The sequence below is a fragment of the Amphibalanus amphitrite genome, unplaced genomic scaffold, assembly GCF_019059575.1.
Source record: "Amphibalanus amphitrite isolate SeventyFive unplaced genomic scaffold, NRLGWU_Aamphi_draft 000253F_arrow, whole genome shotgun sequence".
In the NCBI taxonomy this organism is placed as follows: Eukaryota; Metazoa; Arthropoda; class Thecostraca; order Balanomorpha; family Balanidae; genus Amphibalanus; species Amphibalanus amphitrite.
The window spans coordinates 572855-593725 of record NW_024881748.1 but is presented as its reverse complement, the minus strand read 5'-3'; the positions used below and the strand labels follow the sequence as shown (position 1 = coordinate 593725).

The 20871-nt window shown below is 50.2% G+C and overlaps 2 protein-coding genes across 2 annotated transcripts in view; one reads left to right on the top strand and one right to left on the bottom strand.

The window, feature by feature from the left end:
* The window catches only part of LOC122386480, a 30294-nt gene extending 28223 nt beyond the window's left edge, over positions 1-2071 (top strand). Inside the window, exons 33-35 of the mRNA XM_043375713.1 lie at positions 341-413; positions 969-1146; positions 1528-2071. Coding sequence (XP_043231648.1) covers positions 341-413; positions 969-1146; positions 1528-1710 — 434 coding nt within the window. The 3' untranslated portion in view covers positions 1711-2071. The remainder of the gene's footprint in view (positions 1-340; positions 414-968; positions 1147-1527) is intronic.
* A 778-nt stretch (positions 2072-2849) lies between these two features.
* The window catches only part of LOC122386493, a 35573-nt gene continuing 17551 nt past the window's right edge, over positions 2850-20871 (bottom strand). Inside the window, exons 5-9 of the mRNA XM_043375736.1 lie at positions 18425-18503; positions 14930-15069; positions 10469-10609; positions 6898-7105; positions 2850-4609 (exon numbers count right to left, since the gene is read on the bottom strand). Coding sequence (XP_043231671.1) covers positions 4375-4609; positions 6898-7105; positions 10469-10609; positions 14930-15069; positions 18425-18503 — 803 coding nt within the window. The 3' untranslated portion in view covers positions 2850-4374. The remainder of the gene's footprint in view (positions 4610-6897; positions 7106-10468; positions 10610-14929; positions 15070-18424; positions 18504-20871) is intronic.

Genomic DNA, 20871 nt, shown 5'->3' with positions numbered 1-20871 from the left:
TTGTCGCTATCTTGCTTCGTTCTCGAGATCTCAGGGGGGGGGGGGCCGAATCGGCCCCCCCCCGCCAGTTTCTTGTCCCGGCGGAGCCCGCCAGGAATAGGGTTAAATGAAGCCCAAAACATTATATTGCATTGTTTATTTCGACAGCAATTACAATACCTTTTTCTTAGAAAGTCTTGTCATATTTGGTTTACACCTTTTAGTGACACATACCTATGCCTACTATGCTTGAAACGTTAAACGCATGAACATTTTGATCGATGTACATATTAGCATTTTGATCCATGCAACAACATGTTTGTATGAGATATTTCAACTTCGACTCTCGCCTCCTTTTCAGCTGCGAGAAATAGACAGTTTGCTGTCGATACAGCAAATAATCACATATACTTCTGCGATTTAATTCAATCAAGGTACGTACGTAATGTCAAGGTTCAGATTTTAGAGGCATATCTATTGAAAGTATTCGAATTATGGCCGTAATTCTAAACGTATGCATTGGCGCAGCGCAATGCTGTACTTACCGACCGCTCGCTAGATGGCAGCAAGAGCGGCGCCTGATGTCATACTGTGCCGCAGAACACAGTCTTGGTCAATGCACCGATCGAAGAGTTGCCGCCAGGGTTTTCGCATCACTAGATTGCAAGCTGTTAATTTCTGCTGATAACACGTATACTTTTGAAATAGTGATGCAAATATGATCGTCAACAGCCAGGAACAGCCTACATCAAACAAGTGCATAGGTATGCTGTACTTTCAAGTACCTATCTAGCTCTTTTGATGGCTTCCGTATCTGAGCTATGTCTGCTAGATCGTTATCTGGCATTTTAGCCCACATTAGTGGTTTTCTGCTCACTGAAAATAGTTTTACAGTTTCAGCGTAATATCTCATCATAGGATGCTCCGTTAGCTTCACACCGTAATTTATCACCTCGATATTTACGAATCGTGCCCGCTATTTTGGTCAGGGGTCGGCGAGCCTGTTACGTCTCGCACGACTCGAGCAGCTGGCGACAGCTGCCGAACGTCATAGAGCGGATGGTCGGCTTTGACGAGTCGTCGGGTAAAATATACGGCGCTGGGAGGAGCCCGGACACCCTGCTCTGGAGCACCGACGGCGGGAACACCTGGGCTCCAGAGGCCAAGGTACGGCGATTGACCTGCCACCTGACGGTCGGTGTGATAAGGACTAGTAGACAGGCAGCAGCACTGTCAACTTTGGGTTTGCAAAGAACAAACTACGAGACTATAATCTTGACCTACTCGTATAGCTAGTCCGTTCAACCGATTATTTACGTGGCTCAAACCAGTTTCAACATTAAATATGTAGAAGAGGATCATGATATGATCTCATTATATAATGGCCCCAGTTCATACGAATCATGGCGCTTTTGAATTAGGTGGGATGTTTCTACTAACCGCATTTTAACGTACCTATCTTATCGCAGAGCGCAGACCTCTCTAATTGTATGAGCACCTTCGCAGCTAATTTCCAGTGCTGCATCAGCTTATACACCTACATTTCAGGCTGACTTCGAGGCGGTGTCTCAGGCTGGAGGTTTCTTCTCGGCTGTGGACGTGCCCTCGCAGGCCTCAGGGTCGGCCGGTTTCACAGACCGTATTATAGGGGACTGGACGGCCAGCTACCACGGCCTCAGCCAGGGCGGCCAGCTCAGGGTCAAGTGGTCAGCGCTGACCTGTAGCACCTGAACGCCTGGGGCGCCTCTGAAAAGGTCAATATCCGCCCCTGATGGTCCTTGATCAGTGATTACGCAGATCTGTGACTATGACGCTAACAAGCTTCTGATTTGTATCATTGAGAGACTTTTCGGCTTCGTTGGCCCTGATTTGTCGTTATTTTTGATGAGTTAACGGTTTCCATAGTTCTTTATATTGTCATGCGTAGTGAATTAGAAATATTTTTGATTGCTTTCTCAAGTTTCCCGCGTTTGAACAATTTATTTCTATGAAATATTTTGTTGTAATTTTCGTTGATGCAATAGCATCAACGTGCTATTTTGGATTGCACATGAACGCTTCGCACATGAATCAATAAACGTTTATGAGCATATTTTAGGCTCACACCTCACATTCACAACGCTCCAGGTTGACGGATATAGTGCTAACTGCCTTATATAACAAAAACACAGGCTTCTTTATGTAATCCTACATGTTTATCTTTTTATATGAGTAAGTTTTGGGATGCATTAATCACTTGATTACTTGACTTCATCGCCAAGAAGGTGGTGCCACTTGATAATCAGTTGACAGTTTTGCAAGTTCCGTGTAGAAGATGAAGCGGTTTATGTTGTCTACATTGCATTACGGCTGGCGTGCTCCCGTATGCACGCGTGCATATATCCCACACTGAACGTATCGGTAACGCAATAAACACGACGCGGTAACAGCCGTAGCGGCCATCGCCGGTACATACTACGTGCCAGTGGAACCGGACGCGACTTTCTGCGTGTTATCCTCCCGCGTGGTCTAGTCATGCCCCCCCTCCCCACGCTCCCCTCTCCACCCCCCCCCCCCCGGCCGGTGGGGGCGGTCACGGCCGGTCCTAAAGTGACGAGCGGCCGGCTGGTGAACTCCACCCTGCAGTAGCGTGACTGGACGGCCGGGCTGGGGCTCGCGGTGCCGCCGGGTGCAGAACTGCAGACTGCTGTTGTTGGGCAGAGCTTTATCGGTGGGTGGAACTCATGGCAAATCCTTACTGGTGATGGTAGCTTGGATAAACGAACCACACTTCTTCGTAGTCTTTTGCTTGCTGTCACCGCATGTGGGTTCAAACACAAGAATAGTTATTATTAATTTGTTTTGAAGCTTGCATACATACGAATAGTTTTACATTTAAATTAAATGTATTTCATCACTCTGGTGGGACACTATAAATGGGATGTTAGTAATCACAAGCGGCTGCTTCATGCACTGTTGCACAGACGGATAGGAGCCAGACGTCGCCATACAGCGATGCTTCTGAAACATGTCACCAGGTTTCAGCGTTCAGCGTAACTCGGGCCTCGTGTGATGTAATGTAAAGGGCGTACCCAAGTCCTCCCGGTTAAGATTGTTTCACTCCAGCGCGCTTTCCGAGTAGAGAGAGCATTGACCGGGGCCAGAGCAGAGTGCAAACCGCACACACGCTGGATTACGATGGGTTCATGTCGCTGATCCCTGATCCGCGGCGCACTTCGGTCTGACAAATGAAATGTCACCGAGTCACCAGATCACCGGACGACTGAAAAATGGCGTCACCGAGCCGCCACGAGGTATCGGTCATGTCGCCGAGCCTGTGTGTCGCGAGCTGACAGGTTAGACATGCTGTGGTCTTCCGGTGGTGGTCTGAGTTTTCGATGGAAGGGACATGAATCAGGGACATGAATTGCGATGGTGAGCTGTTGACTGCGCCGTGGTACTTACATACCCCGCGCCAGCGCAGCAATATTCTACGATATACAGTGCGTGCGCGCACGATAGAAACGCAAATGCACCACTCATGTGTTATTTCATAACGTCGTTAATGGTATCTATATGAAACGGATCAACGTGTAGCTGCAGCAGACATGAATAAAATAACACATGCATTGCTATGCTATGAGGTTACACACAAACATGCTCTGCTTCATCTTCGTCGAAAGCTGTCTGAACACTCCCGCGCTAACGTTAGAAACGAATTTCTCTGAATAATGAGCTCGACTTTTTTACGAGAGTGATAAGAACATGGTTTGCTACCTTTGATGCACTTGGTATTTGCTGCGATTTCAATGATGAAGCAAGCGCCGCTAAACATTAACATTAATCTCAAACGTAATCATAGTACGAAACGCGTCCATATGCAATACGTTCATTAGAATGTCATCTCACATGTCACACATCTCCTCATAACTAACGCAGTACGCACACCCATCTCCTAAGCACATGTTCTACACTTCCCCCGCTCTGTTGCACACACATCACATATATCACCTGTGGGACCGGACCACAGGGTTGGCACATTGGGTTAGGGCACGGCCGCCTTCCGTCTCGCAAACTCAGTCCAAGCGGTTAGGTCTGGTCGAACCCAGTTTGCTCCGACACTGGTGGCGGCGGACTGTCCCCTGTCGTCCGGCGAGTGCCCCGCTCTGTCCGGGCCCTTTGTCCTCATTCTGGGGACCCTGTCCACCAGTGACACGGCCAGCCGCTGGGGCAGAGATTAGCTCGCTGCCTCCGAGCTCTCAGTACCGCGGCTCAGCTCAGACACAGGTGTGTGCTGCCGCAGCAAGCTCACTTGTGCTGGCTCGCAGCACGGCTGGCTCAGAAGCCCGGGTGTGCCGGTCACGCTGAGCTCAGTAGCGCTGGCTCATGAGCACGAGAGTACCGGTCGCTCTGAGCTCAGTACCGCGGCGTGGTGTTGTAGCCGCGCTGGTCGCGGTACTGGCTGCCGGTCTCGGAGCGCGGTGGCCTCGGCACCGACCGGTGCGAGCGCGGCTCCGAGTACCGGCTGCCCGGCCGAGAGTGCACCATCGCGTAGTGGTCCGAGTTGGTAGTCGACACTGAGCGCGCAGAGTTCATCGTCGACGCGCCGTAGTTGTCGTAGCCGTGGTTCGACTTGCCGTTCAGCGAGTACCTGAAGAAAACGGAGAGAAATTGAGTTAGAAAAATTGGTGACAACAAATGAGGGTTGAAAGACATGTCAGTCTCCAAGGTTTGTGGTAAGACTGGAGGCAAGCAAACAATTAATTATAAAAAATAGGACAGTAAGAATGAAATTACTCTTGAAATCTAATAACTTAGACTTCGGGGCATCTTCGTGAGCGGTTATACCGTACCTATCGTTAAAATGAGGTAGACAGAAACGTAGCGGGTGTTATTCTAGTATTCGAGCGTTGGGGTCACAAGGTGTGTTATTGTCATATGGTGCGTTGCAGTCACCGTGCTTCCAGCAGTGCCATCTTAGCGAGAATTTCGTCTACAAATCACGCGCTATTGCGTGCTGCAAAGTAGTCCCATGCGGAAGAGCTACCACTTGTCTGCAATAACTCATAGAATGCCGGCTGCTTTAAAAATCACGCCACGCCACTCGGCATTCCTGTGGCATAACATTACATTGTTCTCAGCGAGCGAGAATGAAGAATCATGTCACCGGCAAACAAGACAAAGCGACGTCAGCCTTTTTTGATGAGGCGAATTAGTCTGCTCCACCTGCGCAGATTCAACAATGATTCGAGACTGTCTTTGTTCAAATGACGTCAGGGTTTCTCAGTAAAACCTCCGCCGTCGACTGCAGCCCATAGTCAGTCGGCGTCCGTGCCTGTTGGCCACATGTGCCCCCTCCCCGGGGCGAGTGCCGTGCCCACGCCGCCTATCGCCGCGCGCCGGCCCCGACTCGGCAGTGTTCGTGACTGATAACAGCCCCGCCCGCCCTCGACGGCGCCGCCCGCGTCGGCTTCAGACTCAGCTCGACATAAGAAGTCAGAGGTGCGGCCACAGGAATTTTAAGATGAAAACTTTCCGCCACGCAAAGCGCCTCACGGAGCATGCAGCCGAAGGAGATGTGATGATTTTCAGAAGCAGTTAAATCATAAAAAAATTGTTACCGGTTTCTGTAGAACTAGCAATGCCAAATATATCAAAGCACTTGCACTTTGTTCGTTACCCCGCGCCCCACTGGGGGGGGGGCTATTTATAGCCCCCCCTCCCGTTTTTCTGCAATAACTTCCAAACCGCTTGACGGATCGACGCCAAACTTTCAGTACCTTCGGCTGCATCAATTTGACACCTTGTGTCAAAATTTGAACTTCGTAGCTACCATAGGTTGGCCGGAAATGACGTCAGAGTGACGTCATGTTCGCCCGATTTCGACGCAAAACATTGAACCACGGCAATCGCTCCCAAGAGCTCAGTTTTTAAGCTAGATCCAATTTCTTTGCATGAAAGCACTCAGAATTGACCGCGCTATCAAACTGCTATCTCGAATTTTCAAAATTATGAAAATTTTGAAAATTTTATATAATAATATTCAAAATTTATATTTTTATATTTTTTTCAAAAAGTTTTTGTTTTTTCGAAAAAACCGGAATATATGTGACAGAACGCATGATTATGACTAACTCTAGCAAGTTTTAGCTAAATATCTTCAAAAATGGCCAAGTTATACGCATTATTGCAAAAAATTCACAATTATTAATTTTTCAAATCAATTTTTCAGTACGTATTTGACATCGTACACCAATATAAATGGCACCATCGTGTTCCTGAGCTCAAACTGCATCCAATGGACACCTTTTTTGTTGAAAAATTTCAACTTCAAAATTTGACCTTTTTTGACCTGAAAGTGACCTGACCTAAGCTAAATTCGACTCAAAATGACCTCGAATGACACAGACGACATCAAATTCGAAATCTATGGCCTAAATGGACCATAAAACATGTGTCACGTGACCGACGCATGATAAAATATTTTCGTGACCTGTGATGACCTGACCTTGACCTGAAAATCAAAGTAAAAGTTTGGTACCCTCAGAGTATCTAGAGCATCTGTTCAAGAGTGTGTGTACCAAAAATGAGCCTGATCTGACTTGTAAGACGGCGGCCAGAGCCCAAAATGTGAACAAACCAAAATGCTAATAATTTTTACTTTGACCTGACCTGTGACGTCATCGGTGACCTCGAGGTCAATGAAATTAGGTTTCGCTCGACAGTTTTTCCGGGGCTATCAGACGCCGTTTGAATTTTGACGATCGGCCCAGTAGTTTCGGAGTTAGGAGGGGGGGCTATGAATAGCCCCCCCCCCCCCCAGTAGGGCGTGTTATACACAGACCCCAGTGGGGCGCGGGTTACGTAAAAGAGTCGATCACTCGAAATTCGAGCCCAGGCCGGGATGTGTATTGTGTTGCAGCCTGCAGGTATACTCACTGCGATCCGTGCCAGCTGCGGTAAGGGTCGTAGTCCTCGAGGCTCGGGTCCTTCTCCACCACCTCCGTCTTGGTGCACGAGCACGTCATGGCCGTGCACAGGAAGCAGTTGATGATCATCATGATGAGAAAGAGCAGGCCGAACGCGATGCACAGGTAGAGCAGCCACTCGGGGTGGTAGCCGTCACAGTCGGTCAGCGGCTCCAGACCTGCCGAGAGGTGCAGCGTGACTGGACGGATTGCAGAGAACTGGTAAATATGCAGAACACTCTAACATGCTGTATCCGTGTATCCTGATCTAAGCTTTTCCTGCCTTCAATTTTCGTTGCCGAGTCAAGACATACACGAATGCAGGACAAGACAAATGAAATAAATGTCTTGCGGCTGTCCGTTGGTAAACTATTAGACACTGCACTGAGCTACAGACTACAGTGACAGCATGTGGCAATAGTGTGACCGTCATATAACAGTCATGAGGCTGTCATGCGAATACCGCTGAGTAGCTGACATAAGCCGCCAGAATCCGGTCGCTGTCACCGGATCAGTCAGATTAGAGGCATGAATCGTGGCTGGTGATAGCAGCGATGTTTGTGGAAACAGAAGTTGAAGCCACATTACATAGGCAACAAAGAGACGTACTTTTATTGCATTGCTTTATTGAGTGTGTATTACAAAACTAATGGGCTAACAGTTTTACACCGTTACTTAACCCTATTCCTGGCGGGCTCCGCCGGGACAAGAAACTGGCGGGGGGGGGGGCGATTCGGCCCCCCCCCCTGAGATCTCGAGAACGAAGCAAGATAGCGACAAGCGGTAAACGGCATCGGTTACGCATGGACAAGGTCTACAATTTTTACTAAGGTCATTTTCAGGTCAGGTCAAAGATGACGTCACAGGGGTCGAAAAAGTCAAAATGGCGGCGCTAGATATGGAGAGAGTTTTTCTCGAATAACTTTCGAATTAGTCAAGGTAGGAACAAACGAAGGGCATCATCGTGATCCTCTCGTCAATCCGCATCGAATGATATATATGTTGACCTCGAAAGGTCAAGGTCAAAGGTTGACCTCAGGTCACGTGACCTCGAGGTCATCATGTATATCATTCGATGCGTCTTGACGAGCTGAACACAATGAGACCATCCACGCGTCTGTATCTTGTTCCTGTACGGAGTTATTGGCCAAAAACCTTTGGTGACCTTTGATGACGTCACATGACCTCACAGCTGCCCAACAGCAAAACAGACCTCAAGGTAGTGAAGGTTGATCGTATATGAAGTCATGTATGGTATATGGGGCCATTCAGACCCGTTTTAGTGGTAAAAACAGGGAGTTGATTTTTCCCCCATTGACTTATAATGGGGAGGTCGCGAAACTGACCTGACCTTAGGTCACCGATATCAAAATTCCGAGATATACAAATTGCACATACTGGTACCCTAACTAAAGCCTGAAGAGAAGAAATTGATCGGTCAAAAACTCTAGCTCTGGCGTGATTGCAAACTTTTCTGAGGTAGGGTCACCAAACCGCCTCTGGTGACCTGACCTGAGGTCAGATCAACTCAAAATTTTCAGACATGTTGCGTAGAAGCCTTTTAGGAAAAGTCAGAAAATTTGAGCTTCCTAGCTCAACGCGTTTGGGATAAATAACCAAAAAACCTCAGGGGGGGGGGTGGGCTCCTGAGGCCCCCCCGCCAGGAATAGGGTTAAAACTGAGCCCGTTTTCCAGGAGGCAGCCGCTTTATAAATTGAACTGTAGTCATAGCCTGTATCGCTGGAGAGACAGTTAACACTCATATCAGAGTTTCTTGGTGGAGACTTGAGCAATATCTTTTCAAGGGCGACATGATTTAACCACCAGCACGACAGTTTCCCGTCACACCTTAGTCAGCAGCTCGCGCAATACCGAGGCTTGTCATGCAGGAAATTAAGACATACGTCTCCAGCAAGTGTTGGAACATTCCACTGTCGGGACCCGATACAGGGGATTGCGATGGTATGAGAGCAGCACTGGGCAGTGGTGTGTGTGCCGTGTCATGCATGTGGTCGTAATTGACATTGTGAGATGCTTATCGCGTGATGCCAGCCAGAAGGCTGTATCATTTTCGGACTTCAATCTCAAGTAGGTACAGTGAGAACGAGTAGTTATGATGACAACGTTATCATATCAAACATAGTTTCTTGTAAATTTGTTTATTGCTATTGCTATGGAAAAAAATACCAATTTGAGTACCTATTATCATAAACAAATGTAACAGAGGTAACAAATCAAAAGGAGAAAATGAAAGGAAAAGAGTAGGATAAAACCAGATTCACAGCTCGGAAGACTCCCCGATAATTTTAACGGATACAACAAGCTCTCTGTGAGATTGCCTATAATGCCCATGCCAGGTGCATGGGTCATCCCTTCTTACGGACAGTTAGGTATACCGCCTGCACATAAATATGCTCTTTGGACAGCACCTTCGGTCGATGGCTCAGAGAGATAGCGGTTCACTCGAAATGACGTCATGTTGCTCGTGCAACGGACCGTGACCAACTCATGCAGGTGCCGCCGCTGGCATCGGCTTTCGGCGGCGAATTGTAGGCAGCAGCGCATAAAAGACAAGGAGCGACATTGCCGTATGTTCAAGGCATGGTCTATCGCGGCAAGGGGCTGGTATTTTGGCCAGGTACATATAAGTCGCTATTGCTGACTTGTGATGTTGCGATCTACGATGGTAAGCATTGATATGAGAGTGAGACAAAGGACATATGCATAACAAATTTTTCTATAAGGTAAGTGATGATGATTATTCTTAAGTGGCACGATCGGAAGCTTTGGGCACAAAGTGATTTGAATATTTTTTTACGAGGGATGGGATAGGATAAATTTAGCGGTAAAACCTCTGTCACTAAATATACAGCGGCCTTGATAGGGAATTCAGCTATTGGTACCCTCATAAATGCTGAATAAACTGTCCCATAGACGATTTTGTTTTTGCTCGTGCTGGTAAATGTAGTCTGTCACCTAACGCTGTTTTTATCGGATGCAATGGTAAGAGTTTCGAAAAATGTCAAATTTGCTGTCATTGCGATAGCTGTGAGTTTGCAATAGTTAGATATCGACACGACAATGGGAAATTGGTGTCTGTTACGGAAGACCATGACCGGTCGTTTCGCCAGCTGTCACCGTGCAACCTCTGGCCACCACCGAGTCCCCTGAGAAACCCAAACCGCGCCGCGGCCACCGGCAGTTTGGCTGCGGCTCCCAGTGGGGCGTCGCCCGCGACAGTGACGGTGACCGCGGCGGCAGTGGCGAAAGTGCCGACCGCCGGGGAAACTTTCCTCGATATCCACACGGCCGCTCACGACCACAACCCGCCACTGGGAGGTGGTCATTTTCCCGTGCACGAACCGCGGTGGGCGGTGGCTGGCGACTTGTGATGCCAGCCCCACCCGCAGTCAATAGCGAGTCTGCCGAACAACACCGCCAACGCCGCCACCATCGCCGCACTCTGGTGAAAGTGTCACCCCTCCTGCCGAGAGCGTGACGCCCGATTGAATGCATACCGTGGGTGGGGCGATGATACTCACTGACTGTTTCGCCGGGCTCGACGACAAAGACGGACGTCGAGGCCATCAGGTGGGCGTTGGCGTTCTCATCGGCGTCGACCAGCGCGCTGGGTTTGATGGTGCTGGGGTCGTCTCCGCGGCATACGGTCGCCGGACACTCGCCTGCGGGGAGATAGGGGGTCAGGTTCAGACCGTACTCGCAGGTATCCAGCTCAAGGAGGAGAAGGGAGCCGAAAAGAGTCAAGCACAATGCATGGGAAGTCAGATAAAAGCCATGAGACAGATGAAAAGAGAGAGAGAGAGAGAGAGAGAGAGAGAGAGAGAGAGAGAGGGGAGAGAGAGAGAGGGATTATGTGATGGCGTTATACAATATGCAGAGGCCATATATGGAGATGGAAATGTAACATCAATGTACATACAGAGAAGGATCAAGCACAATAAAAGATAAATAAATATGGACCATCAAAGCGTGGCTTCATGCTACAAATCTACTCTTCCATTAACGATTTAGTAATTACCTTGATAATTACTGCCAGCGCCATGACTCGAGAGGCATTTACAGTCTGTACGGTACGGCAATAAAACATGGTGAGATTTCCAATCAATAATTGGGGTCCATCCCATCCGTTGCAGTCACGATAGCGCTGAGCCCGCCATCCCCGAGAGTTGCAAAACACGTCGTTTTTGTCTCCGTGACGGCGAGGAGATTCACCGATGCATCACGGCTCGATAGGAGCACGCACGTGACTCACGACGGGTCAGGGATGTCGAGACGCGCCATGGCCAAATTGCCTAGGGCTTCCTAGTACCTACTTGTCGAGCTGAACACAATTATTTTGTGATGTCCCGTGGTTGAGGTAATATTTTCGGAACCCCAAAAGTTTCCCGAGGGACGATTAAATATGGAAGTGTGAAGTAACTGGTCTGATCTCGATATATTTAATCTTTCGGTGAAACTTGTTTTAGTATAATGCTTGTCATCTTCATTCTTGTTGCTCGACTTTTTTCGACAATCGTGTATGGTCAGCAAAAACGCTGCTACTTTAGCCCATATGGGATCTGACTGCAATTACCATCTCATCTGGAATGACCTTTGTTTCACCCACTACATTCTAGCAGAGATGCGCCGGGGAGTGGAGAGGTGTGATCGAGCTGTCCTCTGTGCACAGCTGGGTGCGCGGCGACCCTGATGTCAAGGCAGGGTCGTGGTGTCGCTGCTGATTGTTTGACGATGGTTGCCGCTGCAGTGGCGAGAGCCTGCTGCTGGGCCGCTGGGCCCGGCTGCTGCGCAGTCGGACACAATCTGTTCCACCCATCTGCCGCCGTCGGACTCCGCCCGGCTCGAACGGAAATGACTGACAAAATAGATCAGCCCGGCCAGATAACGAGCGGTGAATGACAATGGCCTGCTCAACCGAGCCTGCACTCCGCAGCACAACTGTTCTCCGAATCGAGTGGATCAGCGAGGCAGAAAGGCAGCCAGAGAACAAAACACCGGAGGGCCATCTAGTCCCTCTCGTCCAGAAGTCAAGCGCGATCTACCGTTCTGGCTGCTCAGTAGTCGGAGATGACTTGCACCACCGTCCCTGTTTAAACTGCGCTCGGTCGGGCCGTTGACGGCGACAGATGCCGTTCGTCATCCCCAGCTCTGGCTGAGGAGGCGGGCCGGCCGGCCGGGGGCGGCGCCGCTGCTGCCGGGGTCGACACTCGCAGGTCACCGCCAGCCCGTGTGGGCGGCCCGGCCGGCCGGCGGGCCCCGCCCAGACGCCGACGATAGGATCAGACGCTGCCGGCGGCACGGACGGCGCACCTGGGACGAACGTGCTCCGAGTTGATCCCAACTGATGGCTGCTCTCTGCTCGTAACGTGTCAGTCCGAACAACAAAAGACGGCCAGTCTGGCGCAGGAAGGCGAGACAAAGCCGATTTGGCCGAGGCGGCAGTCAAAATACCGGGCCGGCCGGTGCTGGCGCGTGGCGAGGTGTGCCGACACGGCACGCTGGCTTTACATCTACCTTTGTAAAGACACTATCAACCGGCAAACACGCTGCTGCTCGGTGTCAACCCGCGTAAGACTGAGAGATTACTGATTCGGACAGCAGATGCGTTTTCAAGTGCTAGAGTGCCGACATGTTCTATTCTGGTGGTGATGCGCTGAAGTGGATGTACATAAATCGAGCAGCAGGCAACCTAAGACGTTATTCCAAGTATCTAATGGGTGTGTGGCATCACATTACCTACACCATGGCTTCAAGCATCAATACCTTTGCTAGTTAGTCACTGAATATGCATCCATAACTAATTTCACACATTCGTTACCGTATTTCTACCAAATTCTGATTTCACATCGTCACAGATTCTTGTTATAGTAGCGTTAACATGTCAGCTGGGTCGAATGACGTCATCCCACGTCAGATGTCCAAGAATGCCGGTTCGAGTCAGCTCTCTGTGACGTCACGGCCCTAGCTCGGTAGCTCGGCGATCTCCAGAGGGTACAGATGAGTCACTGTGCCGGGAAGGCTGGGAGCTGGGGGCTGTGGTCGGTGGGGCGGGGCGAGAGGGGCGGGGTGGGAGTGCCGGCGTCCGACGTCGGGAAACCTGACCCGACACGGGCCGGCTCGGTGCCTCGGTGGTGCGGTTTTCCTGTTGGTCGGCCGTCGGTGGATGCTCGCGGGCCGAGTTGCTGTGGGGAGGAGCCGCTGGGAGCCGCTGCACAGAGATGCCCTTGGGGAGGGGCGGCTCTGAGGGAGCTGCCTCTGGCTGCTCTGGGGAGCACCTGCAGCGGAGGGCGGCGGGCAGACGGCCGGTGCAGTCCACCCCTTATCGCCTCCTGCTGCAGCGCCCGGCGGCCCGCCCGCCCGATAGCTCCGATAGCAGAGTAGCGGGGTCCGGCCGGCTCCCGGACCGACCCGGTCTGGGCGGCGGCTCGCGGAGTTTTCCGGGTTCGGCCCTACATACCCTGGCGATCGGCCCGATCGGTGACAAGGTCAGGTCAAGGCTGTGCGGCTCGGGCCGGAGATTACACACAACCCGTTCTCTGTTCTGCTTCGAAGGCGTGTTGACTGCGACTGAGGCGTCAACCCAGTATACGTCTTTAATTTCGTTCATTTAAATAGTGAGTAGGCGAAGTGCCCTTCAGGCGCCCACCAGTATTCAGTTCCATCATCCCTGAGCACGGAAGGAGAGACACACCTCAGCTAACCGGCACTCCCTGTGGGGCTACTGGACTGTGGCATCATTCAAGCTGGAAATAATACGGATACGAAGACGGCACCTTATCAAATAAGACGGTGATGATGAGGATCCGACGAGGTCTTCTGTGATGATCATGAGTCACCCGGAAAGAACATCGACATTTACTAAACAGTAGATCAATCTCACCATTGGCAATTCTTAACCCGCGCACCGACGGGGGTCTGCGCCAACTTCGCACCGACGGGGGGGGGGGCGGATGACCGCCCCCCCCCTGAGATCTCGAGAACGAAGCAAGATAGCGACAAGCGGTAAACGGCATCGGATACGCACGGCCAAGATCTACAATTTTTACAAAGGTCATTTTCAGGTCAGGTCAAAGATGACGTCACAGGGGTCGAAAAAGTCAAAATGGCGGCGCTAGATATGGAGAGAGTTTTTCTCGAATAACTTTCGAATTAGTCAAGATAGGAACAAACTAAGGGAATCATCGTGATCCTCTCGTCAATCTGCATCGAATGATATATATGTTGACCTCGAAAGGTCAAGGTCAAAGGTTGACCTCAGGTCACGTGACCTCGAGGTCATCATGTATATCATTCGATGCGTCTTGACGAGCTGAACACAATGAGACCATCCACGCGTCTGTATCTTGTTCCTGTGCGGAGTTATTGGCCAAAAACCTTTGGTGACCTTTGATGACGTCACATGACCTCACAGCTGCCCAACAGCAAAACAGACCTCAAGGTAGTGAAGGTTGATCGTATATGAAGTCATGTATGGTATATGGGGCCATTCCGACCCGTTTTAGTGGTAAAAACAGGGAGTTGATTTTTCTCCCATTGACTTATAATGGGGAGGTCGCGAAATTGACCTGACCTTAGGTCACCGATATCAAAATTCCGAGATATACAAATTGTAGCTACTAATGACCTAATCATATCCTGCGACTTTCAAAGTCGCAGTTCAATCTACTGTAGCTCTGGCACGGTGACAAAGTTGCAAAAAAGTGACTTGAGGTTGGGTCATTCAAAGTGACCTGGTGACCTGACCTTAAAAGGTAGGAGGTGCAAACTTGCACACCATGTGTAAAATTGATGAGGTTATAGTCATACCAAATTTCGCGGCGCTACGCGCCGCGGTTTTCCCGCTATTCGCGAAAAACCTCAGGGGGGGGGGGGGGGGCGGATATCCGCCCCCCCCGTCGGTGCGCGGGTTAAGTGATAGCATGACTCCTCCGTTGCTCAGCCCCCTTCCCGGTTCCCCGGGTCAGCTCTGTGTCACCACTTACCCTTGCAGATGACCACGTCGCACTGGAAGTTGACCTGGTTGGTGTCAGGGAACCGGTACATGGAGGCGATTGTCGCGTCTGCAGTGCCAGTCGTCTTGTTGTAGGCGAACTTTGTGATGACGCCCTGTCGCTCCGGACATCTGCAGGGGCAGGCCACAATATAGGTCAGGTCACGATATGACACCTCCGATTTGTTCAGCTTAAAGGGACCCTCCCACCTTCAAAAAGTTTATGAATTGGCATGAAAGTGATGTCGCTCGGTTCAGAAAGAGCGAAAACGAATATCTACCAAATTTCACCGAAAAATATTCACCGGTTTTCAAGATATTAGACTTTTACTTTTGTTTACTTTTTGGGATCTCCGCTGTTTCTAGCGACTTTATTTTAGAAGTGCGGCGTTTGCGGCAGATGTTGCGCGCAAATAGCATATACTACCGCGTGCTACAAAACGTTTTAGTCAAACATTTAAAAATCGTTAGATATCTGCGCTGACGTCACACATTCAGAGGGGTATTCCTAAGCATTAGCCCCTCTGAATCAAAATGCTGCAATTTTGAAATTCAATATTTCCGATTTTAGGCATTTCTCGATGTTGTGAGTGCCGAAACCGGTAATTGTGAGCCAGGGACCCCATTTTGGCTATCTCAACTCAAATCTAATGTTAAGGTGGGAGGGTCCCTTTAAGTCAGGCTGGGTCATGTTGGGTCAGATCGACTTTGTTTGGGTCAGGCGGGTCAGGTAAACTTGCGGCGATTCAATTAATGATATAACATAGCAGCTCAGTCTTTCCTTGATTCTTTGAAATGGAACTAAGTGCTATGTCAGATATAGCATCCATATCTGACTAATGCACTTGTTGACCGTACGAAAACAATGCATATTACATAGATAAGTAAATGCTGTAATTATGAAAGTCTCTGCTCCGATGACCTTGCTGATGTGCTGGTAATACACAGCCAAAAGTGACGGCGCAACTGAACCGATCTAGGACACGCTGCCGCCCCATGGGGCTTATCATGTCAGCCGTGCAATGATACATGATGTCCCGCTTTCGTCACCAGCGGCCGTGGCACCGCGTGTCAACCGGACCACATAGGCGCGAGGCGCGAAGGAGCTCAGAGCTGGTTTTGGCAAGATTACTGGGTTTTGGTGCCCGATAATTATTTGTTTGACATGATAAAACACAAGTGTCCCTTATTCAATTTCAATCGCGTCCTTTATTAACTCTTATTAAATCCCGAGTTCCAGCGTGAGCTACTCTAGCGCCGATCGAGGTTACGTCGATCCACCGTTGTGTTTTATTGTTCTGTCTCTGTTGTGAGTAAATTAAGCCAGTCGAGAACTGGGCGCCGAGCCCCTTATAAAACTGTACACTTTTTTCCTTTCCTACCGAGACGGTGGCCCCCTATCGGGTCCGACTTTTTCCTGCAGTCTTCGGTGGGCCGTTGGAGGCACCGTTCGACAGAGCTGGTCACGTCCGTTAGTTGGAGGTGGCGGTGGACCGACAGCGGACCGGCTCACAAAAACTGACCGAGCGACGCACGCGGACAGACCGCCGAGCCGCCGCTCTGCCCCGCCGGCCGGTCACCTGCCGCGCTGCAACCGGCGCACCCACTGCTCTGCATCGCTCCAGCCGCGCACTCGAACACTCTACCCAGCACCTGCATGGTCCGCCCACGTCCAACAGACGGACACTGCGTTCAAACGACCGGTCGTTAACATACTTACAGTCTGCGTTTGAGAACCGACGCACTCCATAGTTTCAACAATAACCTGATTTAGTTTTTTTCCAAGCATTCCGATATTGACGTCATTGTCTACTGTATATATGTATGTATGTATGTATTGACGATCAAGAGCAATCCACAATCGGCGTGGCGATTACACTCCGAGTTCGATACTGGTATTGCATGAGAGACACATTGAAGCTGGCCCGGTTTCCTGGCACGAGGACTTTTTAGGGATCGCGTGTCTCGGCTGGCCTGACTCGCGGTGCCGGCCCCAGATGACTGAGCCTACCGTGCAGCCCCCGCCTGCCGTCTGACAGAGGTGTTACGACACAGATTGGAAGACAAGGCCGGTCTGTGTCGAGGATGCCGTCACCCACTCCTGTCTCGCTCCCCTGTCACCTTACTTCACCCTCACAGTGTTATCGTGAACATTCCGTGTCAGACCGCTGAGCCGAGCCGCCTTCTAAAAAGCCAGGGTTTACAATTTACTGGCCGTAGCCATGCACTGAAAGAAAAAATGACACCCTGTACGGGGTATTGACGGTCATGTCAAAAATAACACCCGAGTGGGGTGTTTTGAGGGGAGTCGCTGAGCTATTATAAATGGGGTGTTTGGCGTACACCCCAGGAGGGTTTCGACGCATAGTGGGGAGTCGCAGCCGCTAAAGGGGGGTCAGCGCCGGCCCACATGGGGTTCCGTTAGACTGCAGGTGACACCCCTCAAATATCAGCCGAGCACCCCTTTTTGGTCCCTAAGCACCCGACAGGGTGTCAAACTCCCAAATTAGGGTGTAAAATATAGCAGCTCAACTCCCCTATTTTTCTGATATAACTCCCCATTTTGTTCCTGACCCTCACGCGGGGAACCGCGCGCCTTCAGCAGGGAATCTCTCAGAGAAGTTTCACTCCCCTATACTTCCGAAAAACTCCCGGCGAGGATTAAATGTCCTTCGGAACGAGAATCTCAGACTATATTTATAACCGGGTGAGGAGTTACTCTTTCCGTTCGCGGCCTTGCGGCGCCCTGTAGTGTGCACGACCAACGTATGACACGGTAATCAGTCTAGATATCATCATGATATAGTTGGCCACTCTACGCTATGCACGCTTTTGCCTTAGCTCCAAACATGCACCAGCCATTCGTGAAAAACAGGTCCCGATTTTACCAACTTTAGTTTGCGCCATCTATCGGTAGGATTTGAAGCTGAAAACACGGGGTGTCACTCCAGGATAATGACACCCCAGAGGGGTTTCAACGGGGGTGTCTCAGCGACACTCCAATTTTTTGGCCTGCAATTTTTGGGGAGTTCGCTAGCCGAACCTCTCCCAAGGGGGTCATGTACATTTTTGCGGCGTCAAAAGGTAATGGGGCTCCCGTGTCGGGTGTCACAACACCCATGACATCCTAAAATCATGAAAACGGAGCCTAATTTAGGAGTATTTTGGAGTATGTGGTGTCAGATTGTAAGAAATGGGGTTCCCCGATTTTTTTCAGTGTGTTCCTTGCATTTTACGACAAAGTTGAACAAATAAACTCACACATGTGTAGCTATAAACTTATTTTTATCTGTGGTGTTTTGCTTGAAATGGTTCCCGAGTGAAACTTACATAAGCCAAAGGTTTGACCTTTATAGTTAGGTATGTCTTTATTGGATCAGTTTATCTAAATACAGATAAATTTTCCGCCGTTCAATGTTTATACCATTTCCCATTTATCTAAAGGGGAATTTTACTGCTCAGTGTTTCGATTTTTCATTTTACTTACCCTTGTTCGTTGATCAGATCGACTCGGCTTTCCTCGGTACTGAAGCTGAAGCAGTTCTTCACGCCGACGTCGTATGATTCTGAAACAGACAGAGGTAACTTAGTTCGAACGTTCATAATATACTCACAAACGGCGCTTGTGTAATGCATATTGCATATCAGCCCCAGTGTCAGACGCTCCGGTCAACCGGTTGGATGTCTGCCAACGAACGATTGCCCCAGGGCAGGGTCACGTGACGGTGCCGCGGTCTCGTGATCAAGTAGGAGCCAAGGGACAGAAACAGTTGGTTGGTTGTTGCCAAGGCGGAGGGCGGGGGTGGAGCAAACAGACATTCGGTTTGAAGGTGGAAGACCTGTTGATCGATTTATGAGACTTGTCGAGATTGTGGTACTTTGATGGAATCCTACCAAAACCGGTTGGTGTTAAGAGGACTCTTAAACGGAAGTGGTTGGCACTGCCTGGTGCTCATAACCTTGACAATGACCGCAAGGGCTGCAGTGCCACTTGTCATCTTTAATGAAGTTCAGCATACCTACCACAGTCTGTTCAACTGACAGGTAAGTCAGCTTTATCATTATCACTGACAAAGTTGAGTGGTGTTGAATATTTATCCATTATTGGTGCGCAAAGGCTGTCTCGCAATTTAAACGTCAGAGCGGCAGACTTTATCGGGTACTGTCGATACCACATAACGGTCACTGTGGTATAGGAAAAAATTGCTCGCGTGGTCTGCTGATTAAGGAAATCCTGCATATCCCACACTCACGCTTTAGGAATGGTTTCCCCTGGCAACATCGCCGCAGATTATACTGCCGGATCACAGCGATATTGGAAACACGCAACGTGTGCAACAACCCACTGCGGACGGTATACAGAGGCTGGTGGAGCATGAGCGCTTCAACAAAGTCTTTCACCACGTCCTTGGAAGTGGAAAGGCAGGATAAAGCTGTTCCCACTGAAGTTCCACATTGGCACAATATCGTAGTGAAACAATGACAATGGTCTTATCGTCCTATTGTGGATTTCAGTACCATCCTGTACAATTTCCGGAATAATATCTCACCAGAAGAAGGGAAAACAGGTCAATGAAAAATCTTAGAATTGGAATCCAGGTGGGGCAGTCAAGGCAAGGGCATGTCCTCTTCTTTTCGGGAGGGAAGGTCCAGTGAACCAGTGCACTTCAAAGTGTATGTATTTGTGTTCAGCGCAGTGCATTCTTCAATGTGGATTAGGTGATACTTATGTCTGCCAGTGCCACTTTCAAACAAGCCACCCTCGCGTTTAACGTATGAACGGTTTATCACTACCCTTGTCATCATATCTTATCCCGGTAGGACCAGTAAAAAAGTTCACAGGGGCCGACTCGGCATCTCCAATTAGTTGTAAATCTCGCATTCGTTCCTCCCAGTGCCGGTCAGCGCAAAAACGTGTCTCTGTCACCGTTTGTCTGAGAGTAGAGTCGCGGAGAGGCATTTCCCGGGCTGGTCCGCGGGTAGTGTCGGGGTGGGTTCCTGGGAAGGAGGCGAGGAGGTGCAGGGACCGCACCTGCACTACATTAGGTGGCCACTGCGTCGACCACTGCCACTTTTGGGCTACTTCACAGAAAATGATCAACGACTTCCTAGTTCCTGTACGCTGGTTGGTGCAGGAAGCATGAAGACCACTGTTTGACCGTGAAGTCGAGGTCTGGCTTGTGGCCAGATTTATGCCGCAAAATTGCACGGCCAGTTGTACAACACACTTTCATGGGCCTCCTTGCTCATTGCACCTTCAGCCAGTGAAAATCTCCCGTCTTTATAATCACTTCTATGGAGCTAAGACGCCAGAGAACACCTAAGGTAACCGGTCTGTGGTTGCGGTTCGCTATGGGCACTGGTGGCCTTTCCGGCCGGACGGGGTCTCCTGCTCAGCTCCGTCAGAGGCGCCGGCTCGCCGCTCACGAGCGGTGCCAGAATCCGGCGTGACTGCCGTCTCTCGGGAACAAAGACTGGTGCGCCCTCCCTCTGGCAGCCTCCCCCGCCTTACATGCGACGGACAAGGTCACAGCGGCACGGCCGTCAGCCCGGCACTGCCAGTGGGCAGAGTGCCGCCGTCCGCCCGTCTGTCACGGCAGCTCCTAAACGGGCCCGTCTGGCGAGCCGCCAGAAGGATAGCCCGGCCCCGACCGGCCCGCTGAAAGTAACATATCAACTGCTTTAGTTGCAGAAACTGAACTCACTTTCTAGCCCGCAACAGTTGACAAAGAGTCGCCAGACCGGCGGTGCTCTATGCTGTGACATTTTTCGGTCCGCTGGCATCATGGGAGCTTGCTCCCCAAGCCGGTATATTTAAGTCGCCCAGCTGATGTCAGAGCTCTGTACCAATCGCCATTCCTCTCTCCCGTTCCCGCTGGACCACGTTGGCTAACAAGGTCACTGGATAATGGACGGTCGGTGCACCGGCCGGGG